Source organism: Sabethes cyaneus, chromosome 2, assembly GCF_943734655.1.
Source record: "Sabethes cyaneus chromosome 2, idSabCyanKW18_F2, whole genome shotgun sequence".
NCBI classification, from domain to species: domain Eukaryota; kingdom Metazoa; phylum Arthropoda; class Insecta; order Diptera; family Culicidae; genus Sabethes; species Sabethes cyaneus.
Genome location: NC_071354.1, coordinates 90,516,990 through 90,532,562, shown reverse-complemented (window position 1 = coordinate 90,532,562; position 15,573 = coordinate 90,516,990). Strand labels below are relative to the sequence as shown.

The window sequence follows — 15,573 nt, the reverse complement described above, 5'->3', positions numbered from 1 at the left end:
CCATGTTGTACAGGTTGGGCCACCGCAGAAAATCTAAGACATACGTATTGAAATTCTTCATAGAGACTTGAAAAGAACGAATCCCGGGAACAACGGCTCATATAGGTACAAATACTCTATTTTTAATTGCATTTTTGCGAAATTTTGGCGATCTTGTAAAATCAATATTGCTACAATCGCCTTTTCCGAAGTGTACAACTACAATGAAAAAACGACAAAAATGTAGCTTTTTATCGTGTTAATTTTGCTTTATTTTATCACATTTTACGTGACTGACATTCTCTAGCGATTATTGCGCTTCTGCGCTTAAAATTACGGTGGCCCAACCATGACTACTCAAGTGGCCCAACCTTTACAAATAGCGCTTTTCTAGTATTTCACCTTAGCCTTCCCAAAAACCTTACTGGAGGGGATTTTTCTATAGTCGTCGTGTGCTGCACAACACACTTCATACATTTTCAAAATTTATCTCGATAATTGCATTTCATGAATCATTTCTTGAAGAAAAGTTCATTGCGTCTGGAAAACTTTTTTTGTAAGATTTAGTCACTGAATTCAAAACGGGTGTTTTGAATACACGATTGAAACTCACAATATTGTGAAAAGTTAGCTATCACAGTAAGAAGTTTTACAATGGTTGTATCATAGATATCATAAGTTACTAAAACTGTAAAATCGTGATGGCCCGACCATAACAGTGGCCCGACGATAACGACAATACCCTACAAATGCCCATGCAGGCGCTGTGCGAGGGCATTCCGAGAATTTATGTTTAGGTGTTTCAGTCGCAGCATTGTAATGTAAACAATTTTCTCCATCCGATCGTTGAATGACCCTCATTAACCTTCGGTGCTCCGTCTTCTCGTTAACCAGCATATACAGGTTGCTTCGATGGATTCTATTGATCCAGTACATCAGCCACGTAGCCAGAAGGGGGGGCCCGGAGGCCCAATCTTGATTTTAACTGTTTTATATGCATATTTTTTCGTTTAGAACTACAATACATTAAATGTATTGTAATCTATACCTATAAAAATGGATTTCTGTCTGTCTGTCTGTCTGTCCCTATGTTCCTTTTAGAGTCGGAAACTACTAAACCGATCGGCGTGAAAATTCGCAAATAGGGATTTTTGGGGCCAGGGAAGGTTCTTATGATGGTTAGAGACCCCTCTCCCCACTAAGAGGGGGGGCTCCTATACAAATGAAATACAAATTTCCTCATAACTCGAAAACTAATTAATCAAATGGAACCATATTTCGCATGAGGGTGTTTTTGGAGGCATGAATTTTTTCTATGATGAATTGAGACCCCTTACCTTTTTAGGAGGGGGGACTCCCATACAAATAAAATACAAATTTCTCTCATAACTCGAGAACTAATCAAACAAATGGAACCACATTTAGCATGTGGGTGTTTTTGTAGGCAATTTTTTTTTTCTATGGTGAATTGAGACCCCTCCCCTCTTTAGGAGGGGAATAATGGCCCCTCTCCCTTTTAAGTGGGGGGGGACTTCCATACAAATGAAATACAAATTTCCTCATAACTCGAGATTTAATCAAACAAATGGAACCAAATTTGACATGTGAGTGTTTTTGGAGACAAGAATTTTTTCTATAGTGAATTGAAACTTCTCCCTACTTTAGGAGGGGGGGCTCTTATACAAATGAAATACAAATTTCCTCATAACTCGAGAATTAATTAATCAAATGGAACCATATTTGGCATGTGGGTGTTTTTGGAGGCATGATTTTTTTCTATGATGAATTAGGACCCCTCTCCCTTTTTAGGAGGAGGGGCTCCCATACAAATGAAATACAAATTTCCTCATAACTCGAGAACTAATCAAGCAAATGGAACCAAATTTGGCATTTGGGGGTTTTGGAGGCAGGAATTTTTTTAATTGTGGTTTGAGACCCCTCACCCCTGTGGTAGGCGGATAAGGACTCTCATACAAATAAAACAGAAATTTTTGCGTAACTCAAAAACTAATAGAAATCGAGAAATTTTAGACTCTTTCATAAAACATTAATCAATAACAAGATCACCAAAAACTATCAATAGTAACATTAGATAATTCAGCGCGAGACGGCCACAGGCCACGAGTGTTGGTGGCGACCTGCCGTCGGAAGCGCCGGCCACTGCGGGGGGTAGCCCCCGTAGAGATCACCTACGTTTATTTATTATCTTAGATCTACTGACCGCTATTACTTTCCTTCAGTTGGGTCACCCCTCCAAAATGGTACTTTCTACGAAAAGATTTTCCGTGAAATGGTACATCTCGCATAAGGTTTTTTATGCGAAATGGTATTCTGCGAAATTCTATATTCTGCGTTATGGTCAACCGAGAATTAGTGTTCCGCAAAATGGTATTCGGCGAAATGGTTTGTAATGATGGCGAATATTTAAATGCTATCCGCTTTATTTTGTCAGGTTAAGCCAGGCTTTGGAATTTAGATGTTGTGTAACTTTTCACAAAATTCTTCAAACAGGTCCAAATTATCTGCGAAAAAAATTACAGCTTTTCCATAGTTCAAGAGTGAGGAATTATATTTTGCCTCGTTTCAATTCATCACATTATAGTGGTTCCATCTTTGCACGTGCAGTAGTCTGGTGGAACCAACTTCCTGCCGAAATTAAAATGATAAATTCATCTGCTCGGTTCCGTAGCGAAAGCATTAAATGGTTGGAAGGAAGGAATTAAGTTTAAAAATAATTGTTGTGTAGTTAAGTAAGTTAAGAAAGTGAGAACAAGTGGAAAATGTGGTTGTCAATTACGATTGTAGAATTTTATAAGAATGTATTCTCAATCTACAAATATGATGAATAAATAAGCAATGGGGGGAGTTGTTTTCTACTTTACTGTGAGGAAAATTTGTATATTAAAACACTCATGAACTCCCCGGAAACCTGCAAAACTCGAGATTGTGACAAAGGTCATCCGACATTCACGATTTATGTACAACACAGTTTAATTTGTACCGAAACCGGTAATACCGGCCAATTTTTGGATATCGAAATACCGGTTTTGGAAAGGCAAAAAACCGGTATTTCTGGTATTTTCTAATATCCTAATTTTTTAAAACTCCATATTCGAAGACGAACTAAGTTTGATAGCAGATTGTGAAATTCATAGAAAAGCAACTTGGTGTTAATGCCGACGAGATTCTCCAACTGCTAGCAATGGAGAATATGAAACTGTGAGTAAACAATTATAGCTCTTGAGCCCGTTTAAGACAGTAGAGCGTCTTTGCTAAAAAATGATTCATCGCAAAACGTCGCGTTTCAATTTTTTTGAACAACTTGATATTCAAAAGCCGCCAAATTATTCCATGCTCTCAGATAATAAATTTAGGAAACAAGATTAGGGCCCGGCAACGTCCCTTACAATCGTAAATCGTCACTCAACAATGAAGTAATGAAGCACCAGTTTCAACTGAAGCAGCGCAGTTTCGTTTCAAAACTGGCGTTCGACGTTAAGGAAACGGTTTTCACTTCATCATGACGACCCCTTAATTTTATTCGTATTTTTCTATCAAATATTCAGTAGAAGGCCAGCAACGTTGAATGCAATTGAATTAAATTTGAGTAACATTAACTGCAATTTGACGCATGTTATAATAAACTTACTCAACATCGATAATCGTACCTGACTGTCAGTCGTCGTCATTTGAAATAGTCACTAACTTCAGCTGAAGTCTGTTTGAAACATTCTGAAGCAATCAATTATTTGCTTCGACGATACCGGACCCTGATTAGACTACGGGAATCTTAGACCGTATAGTAGACCGGGGTGTTTATTATAGTGAAAGCTACAATCCTGGGATTTTTGAAAATAGGTCAAAGCGGGTGTCCCTACTCTAAATTTGAAAAAATGAAAGGAAAATTCCTGATGCGCTGAGAACCGTTCGTTAGACTTCGGAAAAAGCGGAAGTTTTTTCAATTGTTGGAAGCGTTGGCAACAAAATCCATTCTAACAAGGGAAATAAATCGCTAAGTGTACTATATCTGCTTAAATTCTACTTTACTAAGCAACAATACTGATGCTACAGTTTGAAAATAAAGACATTTACTGAAAATCATCAACATTTCTATTGATTCCGAATAATCTGCCAATATCGGTATTTTACCGGTATTACCGGTATTTTCTACGCCAATACCGAAATACCGGTTTTCACCAAAAGGGCCCAATACCGACAGCCCTAATTAGGAGCCAAGATAGGGCTCCTGGCCCCCACCTCTGGCTATGTGGCTCCAGCACAACAAAATTTAGAAATCAACCTTATTGATCAATATGCAGCTAAGAAATCGCCGTGGGCGTACAGCATTACCCACCTTATTTTCATGCTCTGGTGATAGGTACATGTGATAAATCGAAAGAAGATACTTTATTGCATGTAAAACGATCTGGGTTGGAAAAAAATCGCTTCTATCGATCACGATCAGATTCGTTGACATCACTACTTGTAAGCGACAAATATTTTGTCGCGATCTGTACAGATTATGATAAGCCTCATGTCAGATCATTTTCATTGCATGATTGCGTTGAGAAATATAACAGATATAGACGATTGGTAGTGTGCAGCGTATGACTCTCAATACAAACAACACGAGTAACCATTTTTGTCGCAGCTAGGTAAGATGTAACACTGTGATCGATTGCTAAGACTGTTTAAGGAACAACAGTTTGTGATCAATTCTAAAGATTCATTGTTTGTCATGACTGTACGGACCGTGATTTGTGCGCCTGGCGATAACTCACAGATTGGTTCAAAATCACTGATTTTCCTTCGCGTACCACTTGGGAAGAATCGAAACCGCAATGAAGCCTACAACTCGTAAGCAAAATGCGTATCTGTCACAAAAAAATTATAGTTGAATTTAATCGTGAAAAAGTTTTCAAGTTTATCGCTCATAAAACAATTTAGTGAATTCGTAACCTGTTGGAACGAGCAGGCTCTGTCACTGCTTTTCAGAAATGGAAATGAATGAAACTGCAGGTGTAGATGGATGTCGTTCCAGGCTTGGGAAGCAAAAGTGAGCTAACACGTGATTGGTTGATTCATTAATTATGACAATACTTTGCGTCTATATGTTTTTCAATAGTGAATCATCCAAAATAAATTGTTTTCGCGATATTATCCAATTTGAAGAAAAATTTTCTTATCGATTGAGCTAAATATCTTTCGAACTGGATGAGAAAAGCCTGATTTATTAGCACTCAAAATCTATCATTTTTTCGACACGACTTCAAGTAAGTCGTAGTCCTACGTCAAAACCTAAGAAAATAAAGTTTTAATCACTTCCTGTTAAAAACTCTGCCTTTATGCAAGGAGCAAGACGATAGCCGCTGTGCATCAACAGGAAAATGCGATAGACGCTTAGCAAGACAGGCAGTGGACAGTGGAAGTCATAGTTACTAACAATGAACAGGAAAAAAATCAAAAGAAAATGGAAACGTGGAGTATTGCACAACAATTTTAATCATCTTCTTCAAAACGGAACGAAAGGTATAGATAGAAGCACAGCTTTGATGTAACCACTAACCATACCGCCACAAGCGACAAACTAAATATAACGAACTAAAGGACATGACAAAATGATTCGTTTGAGAGGAACAAGTTTTGTAAAATACCTATCCCCAATTATTTTTCCAGGTGGTTTAGAAATAATTCGGTATTAATCAAGCAAAAAGCCGTAAGTTAATAATTATAGATAAAATTATTTTTCACGTGCCTGTGAAAAAAAGCCTACAAGAAAAAAACCCTTGGCCTTCTACTACCCTTTCTACTCCTCAACACGGATTTCATCCTGGCCGTTCAGTTCTAACAAACTAACTGGAGTTTGCCTTACTTTGTCTACGTACCTTGGAACAGGGTAAGCAGATCGACGCCATTCACACTGATCTGAAAGCGGCATGCGATCGTGTCGATCGTGATATTTTTGCAAGACAAACTCGACAAATTGAGAGTGTCGAATAGCCTGTTAAATTGGGCTCTAGTCAATCGAGATGGTTCCAGAATGATTCTTAAGTGTCACAAGGTAGCATTTTGGGACCTCACTATTTGTGAACGCCGTCGATTATTTGTGAACGATTTGTTTGTCGTTTAGACAAACTATACCTTTATTAACAACAAAGCGTATCGTCAGCTTGGCACTATATTCCGAATCGGTAGAAAATTCTGGAATTCAGGTACTCTACGTATTTTCTAATTTCTGCTTAGCGCAAATCCGTTCATGAGAGTAGCTATGTTGTTTGGGATTCTCATTATGAATATTGGGTACTTCGTGTTAAACGGATACAGAAATATTACATACGTAAAATCAGGACGTAACTGGGATTACGTCTTTTGAGCAGCGACAAAGGGATATCATAGTGAAGACTGGTCATAAGATTCTGTTGGGTGTTCTTGATTGCCTTGCATTCTGTCGCGGTTTCAGTTACAAAGCCTTCTTCGGCCTCAACGAAACCATCAGCGTACTTTGCCAGTCCAATCACACTTCACTGAGACATAATCCTCTAACGGGCAGCATCATAAAAACTGTGTGATCAAGCTAATGACTGTTTTTTCATTGATCTCCACTACTCTACTTATTAATTGGTAGATAGACATTTCCTTTACTAAAAAAACGTAACGTAAGAAATGAGGACTTGTCAGGAAAATAAATATAAAAACAACAAAACATTTCAGCAGTATTTTTCCGATTTTATTTACACTTAGCATAAAAATATCGTTCTAATTCGAGCGCAAAATAAATATTGTTTTTCCGAGTCAATAAAAACAAATACAGCAAGCAATAAATTATTACAATATAAAACCGATAACACGCGCGTTGGTTGTTAAAATTAAGATAATAATTTAAATAATTGACAGCAGCTGGGGGCCACCAAAACATCGGAATCGAACGAGTAAGGGCTAATGATTTAACACGACAATAAATTAACAGGAGTTCAACCAAAGAGTAAAAATCGACAAAATGATAATAAATAAAAACAAAAACTGTGACGCACACGAAGCTACGGGTTTTTCCTCATTAGGGCACCCATTTGTTGGATTGCTAGTATTTACAAACGAGGAAAACGAATTTCGTGCAATGAATCAATGCAGTTTTTCGTTCGTGGATGATTTTGCTGCTTGCGAAACAAACGGTGGCATACAGACGATGCTACAGATAAGCTTAAAACTAAAATTTCTTCTAATTATGTACAGTCTGTTTTCGAATCAACTCAAAATGGCGCAACTCTTCCCGCTACGGGTTTGCTCGGTTTAACTTTATTCAAACTACGAGACAACATCACAACCTAGAAGTAATTTTGATTTTCATTGAAATAATTTACCCTATGCCGAAAATATGTACACAATTTTGCTAGTTTAGTTTTCCTAAGGCAGAAAATAAAAACGAAAATAATTTCTACTTGTCTAATGTATTGCAATTTTCCGAATTTAGACAACCTCGCAGCGGGAACCAAGTCAGGAGCCAATTTGAAACATTGATCGGTACAGAAAAGAGGACACCAGATTATTTTAAAAAACACTCGTGTTTCAGGGAGGAAAAACATTTTTAGATAGTTAACAAAAGGAAACGCTACTAATTCAGCTGGTGTCTTCTAGGTTGAAGAAATGAGGTGTGGTTTCGATGGTACTAACATAAATGAAGCGTAACTTTCCGACGGTTTGTGTCATGAGCTCTCTCATGGATGAATTTTTTAAATCTTTGTTTAGTCTGTTCTAATCTACAAGAAAGATAGGTGGAATGCAAACGGTGTGTTGCTTTTTCCGGAACTGGGTGAAGTTTTTGTCTGGTATAATATGTACAGTAGCTTAAATTTCTTAACCTTTCGATGGGCTTCTGTTTGACAGAAATTTCACTAGATCGTGCTTAGAAGCTAATATGGTTACGCCAATTGCAGAAAGAGTAAAAGTGTATCTAAACTAGAACACCTTTACCTACCTCTTTGCTGAACGTCACTTGGGGTAGATTGAGTTTCCGCTTGGCGGTTTCAATCGAAATGTTAGAACAAGCCGTAGAGGAGCGAGCTGGGATGATCGAAGGTTTTAAAGTCGATTCATCATCATGTAGGTGATGCTGATGAAGCTGAACCTGGGCGTTGAAAGGTGCAAAATTGATCAGATTGCTACTGGAAGCTGTTACTGCACTTCCTGAACGAAGTCCGTTGGTAGGCCGTTGAGGTCGACGGAAGATTTCCAGCAGCAGAGTGTTTCCTTGGGTTTTAATCAAGTTTAGCACATCCAGTTCAGGCATTGTAACGACATTATGCTTATCTACGAAGACTACATAATCGCCCGGTAGAATACCGGCCTTTTCCGCGGATAATCCCGCTTCAACTTTTTCCACCCGAGGGGGATGCGTCCAGACTATCGAAAAGCCGAATCCCTTTTCGGCCATCCGTGTTAACCGTTTGGTTATCGTGAATGGCGTCCGACCAGCATTCGGCTTATTGGAACAAACTGAGCTACGTCGTGGGGTGGCAGGCACTCCGCCGGACTCGAGTGGAGGGTCCAACTCCAGAAATCGCAGAAACAGATTCTCATCCGCATCGCGCTGATGCAGTGCCTTCTTGCTCAAGCTGATTGGTTCGGTTGGGCCAGCCGCAGACCCCGCCATCATCACCATTGGTCCACCCGAGGTCACAGTCGGACCGCCGCCGTCCTCGACGCTGACAATTTCGTCAACGCTAGACTGCGAGTTCTCACACATGTCTGGAATGGGCGGCGTAGGATTCGTCAAACACGACTGCGGTTGAAGCTTGTAACAGCCATTAATTTCCTGTGGGTTGAGAGGAGACAGAAAAGAGGTTTTGGTGAGATAGATAGTGATAGTGAGAAAAGCAAATAGGTACGAATGTTTGCTTAGGTGAAAAGTATAAAAAGATTGAAGCAAGTATGATAACTAACCTGTTGGATTGCATTTTTAAGTGGGAATGACATACATCCTAAAAATTCGCTGCGTCTGAAAATGGTAGAAAATAAATATTGTTAGTACTTGATGGTATAATAAGAGAGATAAATAAGGATGACAACGTGAAATACAAGCAACGTAAAGTTTTGTTCAATCTATGTTTGCCGGAGTCGTGTCGTCTGCGCATGCTGGAACCTTCAATTTTATTATAAATGGACATCTTATTTTTTTGGAAAGGAGTGTAAATTTTTGACTTTATTTCGTTCGTTTCCACTGCAATGCTGTACTTATATGTATGGAAAAGCAAAACGGTAATACGACGCCCATCATCATCATCATCATCATCATCATCATCATCATCATCATCATCATCATCATCATCATCATCATCATCATCATCATCATCATCATCATCATCATCATCATCATCATCATCATCATCATCATCATCATCATCATCATCATCATCATCATCATCATCATCATCATCATCATCATCATCATCATCATCATCATCATCATCATCATCATCATCATCATCATCATCATCATCATCATCATCATCATCATCATCATCATCATCATCATCATCATCATCATCATCATCATCATCATCATCATCATCATCATCATCATCATCATCATCATCATCATCATCATCATTATCATCATCATCATCATCATCATCATCATCATCATCATCATCATCATCATCATCATCATCATCATCATCATCATCATCATCATCATCATCATCATCACGCCTATTCGATTAGACTGAGATCAAAAAATGTAGCTGTATTTTAAGGTGAAATTAGCAGTCATCGATTCTGCCAATTTCAAAAGCAGTTTTTTGTTTGAAACAAAAATTCTGTTGATGAAAATATATTCGCTGTGTTCAGATTGACAAGAAGAAAGCAGTATTTACATTTTTTCAAACAGAACCCCGCGTTTGGGCCCAAAAACTGCTTCCGAAATTTGGCTCTCCGACGAAAACTGAATGACTACTATAATTTGAGTTTCTTGAGTTTCAAGAAACTCAAATTATAAAGTGAACGGTGACTAACTCAAACAATAAAATTAATGGCTGCTAATTTCCCGTTAACAATAGATAGAGTTGCAAAACTAAGATCATTAAGTCAGAATTCACAAACAAAATGATACAGGAGTTGTAGAACGTGGTTGGTGAACGACTGGTAATGCGTACTAAGGAGGTAGGAGGTGGAAACTAAGGTTTTATACGGACAGGGAAGTGCCTCCTTCAAGAGAATGTTAAGTGTAAGCACGAGGCCTTGCCATAAGCGTCAGTCCCCATATCTGGAGCGGCTCTTGATGGCTCTACATTTCTGAACCTAGTGAGCGGCTCAAAATAGCATCTAATCTGGAGTGGGCAGCTGATTTAAAAAACGCTGGATCAGATGATGGTCGCGCACTGACACGAACGATCAACGATGAATAAGCTTCTCGAGGCCTAGGTTCTCGAGGTTCGGATCAAACCACCTTTTTCTCATGCCCATAAAGCTACTTACAGATCACTTGACGAACGTTGAATGAACCAGATTGACCACGTTCTTATAGATGGCCGGTTCCTCTCCAATACCACGAACGCAGGTTCCCTATGGCGTCCAAATATTGACGGCTTGAAAAAAAAACGGCTTGGAAAAATTATCTGAGCATTGCTACTCGGGAGATCTTGGGCAACTGGCAACGTGCAAGGAACCAGTTGTTCACGAGGAGTAAACAAGCGCCAAAAGGAGGATTAGAAAGATAGTAAGATGCAAACCTGCTGGGCCCATAACCTATTAGAGGTGATAGAATAGAGGAAACGTGGGAAATTTCTCGTGAAACTATAAGCCCGTGTGGTATTTCGTAATTAATTGAACGGAAAGAATAAATGTTTAATCGGAAGAATTCATGAACAGCAGTGCTGCCGATTTAATAAATTATACAGTCGCTCCTATTCAAACCAAGGGGTGCTTAACGCACTCGCTTAGATAACTACTGGACTATGCCAGTTAGGCTGTTTATTCGCCGTTGATCGGCTCTCCAGCGGTTTTGTAGCTCAAGCACAATCTGGGTAGCAGCCGCATTGACCGCTCCCCAGACATCCGAGCTAGAACACATCCTTTGGACTAAGTTATCCGGAGTAGTGTCCTGTCCGCACACTGCCTGCATGTTGCTTCTCGCGCCCTCGAAACTAGGGCATATAAAGAAAACATGTTCTGAATTTTCTCGCATCCACGCATTCGGGACACGCGGGGACTTCGCATGCCCGAACTTGTACAGATACTGTCTAAAACAACCATGCCCTGACAAAATCTGTTTCAGGTGGAAGTTGACTTCGCCGTGGCGCCTGTTGACCCACCCGGATACGTGCGGGATAAGTTGATGTGTCCACCGGCCTTTTGTAGAATTAGACCATCTCCGCTGCCATGTGGTCATCGAGGCCGATCTTGTGGTACTCCGTATGTCTCTAATTCCACGTCGGTTGAAGCACTCTACGTCCTCGCTGATGATGATGCTAATAGGTATCATACCCGCTAAGACGCAGATTGCGTCATGTGAAACTGTGCGATACGCACTCGCCACTCTCAAGAACATGAGACGATAGGTACTTTCCAGCATACCTAGGTAGCTTTTGGTTTCTAACGCCGATGACCACGCTGGCCCGCCATACCTAAGTATGGACTGGACCACGTTGGCTAATAGCCTTCGCTTGCTGCCATTTACCGCAGAGCTATTAGACATCATACGAGGCAATGCCGAAATAGCTGTGGAAGCCTTCTTGCAGACATAGTCGACGTGGCTCCCGAATTTGAGCTTGTCGTGGACCATGACACCCAGGAGTTTTAAGGACCGCGTTGACGAAATAGTGCAGTCCCCGACGCTGATCTTTGCTTGCTGCACCGACTCGCGATTGTTCACCACGATAACCTCCGTCTTATGATGCGCTGGCTCCAGTCTCCTGGAGCGCATCTAATCTTCAACAATACTTATAGAGTGGGTAGCCGTCAACTCAACGTCTCTGATAGATTCACCATAGAATTCCAAGGTGATGTTGTCCGCAAAGCCGACAATCACAACCCATACCGGGAACTTTAGCTTCAACACCTCGTCATACATGACGTTCCACAACGCCGGGCCCAGTATGGAACCTTGCGGAACCCCTGCGGCATGCAACACCATCTGTCATGCTCTAACTACTGCCGCTCTCGCATTGGCTCTGAACTACCTAACTGTCTATCTACTCCGTTCTTTAGCAGACCTTAGCTAAGTTATATCATACCCTGTCGTGGTACCCGCTCTAGCCGTTACAACTCGGTCTCACGCCCGTCACCGTCCTATCAACGACACTCCACGCGCGCTGTTCTGCACACCTCGTCTGTTATCGACATTGGTGTCTACCCCAACGACGGTAAGCATCTCGCGCTGAGTGTCTTCGAAACGCGGGTAGTGAAACATCACGTGCTCCGGAGTATCCTGGGCTCCCATACCTGTGTAAATATTTCTTGAAGTACCCATAGCCAGAAAAAAAATGCGTGAGGTAAGAGTATACCTATTGCGTCAGGTAAAAGTATACCTCGCCATATCACCATGGAAGCAAGTGACCGAAAGAAGACCAACGCAAGCCCCGCACGGATGGTAACCGTTGATGGCACAAAGTAGGAGTGGTAGATGAGTTGATGTATTTGGGGTCGCTGGTGACCGTGGACAACAACACTACTAAAGTGACTCAGCGACGCATTCAAACAGGAAGTTCTCACGGAATACATACACAGACGATCTTTGGTGGAGTACAAACTGAAAGCGGAGTGTGGTCGAAGCGTATGAGTCACGAGCTGCTTGGAGAGATTCCCATCGGTAACCTTGCAAATCGTTAGGTAGGCCGAACACGTCGTAAGGATGTCGGACAACACAGTGCGACAAAAACGGTTCTGTTTAGCAATCTCACCGGCAAGAGGGGCCCAACGTGCGCGGTGGTTTGACCACATCGAAAGTGGCTTGTGACTTCTCAGATGCCTGGGAAGTTGGAGACGAGTGGCCCAAGATCGAATTGAATGGAGACGACTGCTTGAAACAGCATGTGCCGCCTCGGCTCTATGCCGGGAGACGACTACGATTTGAAAAAAATCAAGAACAAAACGGAACATTGAAGAGAACGGTGCTCGGGGTTGGGATAGGGTAAGAATCAAGATAATATTGAAAGCAAAGCAAAGCAAAGCCTAGGTGCTACATTCCGTTATCGAAACTTGACCTTCTGTTTTTATACGATAGACTTCGCAGCCAGCTGTTAGTGTGCAGGACAATTGCAGGGTCAGTTGCTACGATCCTATTGACTCTAACAGCCTCTCCCAGTCGAGATTCGAACATACGACGACTGGCTTATTAGGTCAGCGTCATACCTCGAAGCCAACTGGGAGGCGTGATATTGAATATTGAAATATGAAATATAACAATGAATTAACATTCACCCTGCATAATTAAAAAAGCAAGGCGATGCAAAGAAAGACGGAAATTTTGATGTTGACCACCGTCCACATAAAGGAAGACCAGAAGCTTTCAAAAGAAGGAATTGCTTAATGAAGATCCATGCCAAACGCAAGAAGAGATGGCTTCAGCATTAGGAGTTACCCACCAATTCATGTTCAATTCATATGTTTAACAACTGCCCCAGCGGCAAAAAAGGGGTTCCTTCGCTGCACCATGACGGGTGATGAAAAACGGACTCATCACAGCAATCCACGAAAAGTAAGTCATGGCGACTGGTCGATCATGCGTTAAGGTTGTCGGTTCGGCCAAATAGTCAAGCTTCGAAAGTTATTTGGAGGAACCAGATTGGTGTTGAAAGAAACCATCACAGTAAAACAGTGTCAAATTCAATCGATGCTGATGATTCAATGGATGGTATGGATAAAAGAGTTTGCTTTACTTCTTTCATAAGTTTTACACAAGAAAAGAGAAGTAAACTATTTTATTTATATGACTTAATGACTGTACTAACCACAGCAACAGTACGAGCACGAAAACGTGATTCTACAACATGACAACGTTCGGCCCCATATTGCCAAACGTGTTAAAACCTACTTAGAAATACGCAATTGACCCTACCCGCCGTATTTCCCAAACATTGAGCCATCTGATTGCTCTTTCTCCATTCAATGGCCTCACTGATCAATAGTTCCACTCGTATGAAGCCATCAGGCATCAGTGACAACAATGCCGTCTGCCGAGAGAAAGTGCACAAACCTATGTTAGAACTTGTATACTACAATATGGATGAACGCAAACTGCAAAAGCAATTTTTCTGTCACTAAAAATTGCAACAGCTGGGGTTGAGTAGCGGCAGTTTGTTAAGGAGTGAGAAAGTAGCGAAGAGTGGATGCGGGTGTAAAAATTTGATAACATTAGTATTGTTTCGACGAAGCCCCCAGGCTATGTTAAAATTTATATGATGAAGTTTTCTCCATTGGTTCGAAGAGAAGTTTTTAATGGGATGTATTTGTTTAAAGTTAGTCCATTAAATATGTACTTTTTGTCTTTCTGTTATTAGAGCAGAGACTTTTGAATCGATTCACTGAAATTATCAAATGCGTTGTTCACCTAATGCTAATACCTAATACCATGCTCTTACTTAAGCAATTTAATAATTCAATTTCCTATTTGACTGATTCCGTGCTCATAAAATCATAAAAAGCAATAAATTTTATCCGTTGATTTGGAGTGGATTCAACCACATTTGATGAATCATAGAACATTATAGATTGTTAATACAGTTTATACAACGCAATGAATACGTGTGCTGCTCTAGCTTCGTTTTAAGTAGATATATAAATGCTCAAAATAAATACTACATGAGTGATAGATATAAAAAATTAATAAAACACTAAATCAGAATTTCCACCCACGAATTCCCAATCCAGCAAACTCAAAAGACGTAGTTTTCCCAAAGCTGTCTGTCGTCATACACTATTTGTCCTAAATAGACAGCTGAAGGATCAATATTGTCCCTACCGGAGGTCATTTTCGATCGAAAGGTGAAACTATAACGAGCTTCGTCGAGCCCGACAATCTAATCCTAGTTCAGATTCAGACTTCACCGCTTCCCAAACGAAAACCATAAACATCTGACATCGGTACAATCGCCTACACACGCACGGTTACATGTACACAATACACGAACGACACCGAAGGCACTCACTTGCTCTCGTTGCCGATGTTGCTGTTGTCGTTGAGGCTACCACTGTTGCTGGTAGCACTGGGGTTGCTGTCATCCGAGACAGCAACAGGCCGGACAGTGCGTCATCTAACGCTTTCCACGCTGCTGCTGCTACTGCTTTGGCTGGTCTGGACAAAGGACTCTGTATGCTCAGTAGTTGAACCACACCGTCCGATAGTTTCGACAATTTCTACGCTTTGCAGCAATTGCTGACAAATACGCAAACCATCCTCTCGTTGAGCTTCTTCCAGCTGTGATCGATGGCAGCAGGAGCTTCCGGATTTGCTCGAGCAACATTTGTCAAAATTTACCTTCTTGTTGCTGCGCGCTGAATCCGTTTGTCCCGCTGGTCCTCGCAGAATTCCGGCGACTGTTTGTAACACAAAGGACATTCTGGAACCACTACTGGTAATAAGCGCTAGAATTTTGAGCCAAT

The 15,573-nt window shown here is 40.8% G+C and overlaps 1 protein-coding gene across 1 annotated transcript in view; it reads right to left on the bottom strand.

Annotated features, from left to right (window-relative positions):
• The window catches only part of LOC128735679 (uncharacterized), a 66,118-nt gene that overhangs the window by 38,913 nt on the left and 11,632 nt on the right, over positions 1-15,573 (bottom strand). Inside the window, exons 4-5 of the mRNA XM_053830163.1 lie at positions 8,917-8,971; positions 7,952-8,788 (exon numbers count right to left, since the gene is read on the bottom strand). Coding sequence (XP_053686138.1) covers positions 7,952-8,788; positions 8,917-8,971 — 892 coding nt within the window. The remainder of the gene's footprint in view (positions 1-7,951; positions 8,789-8,916; positions 8,972-15,573) is intronic.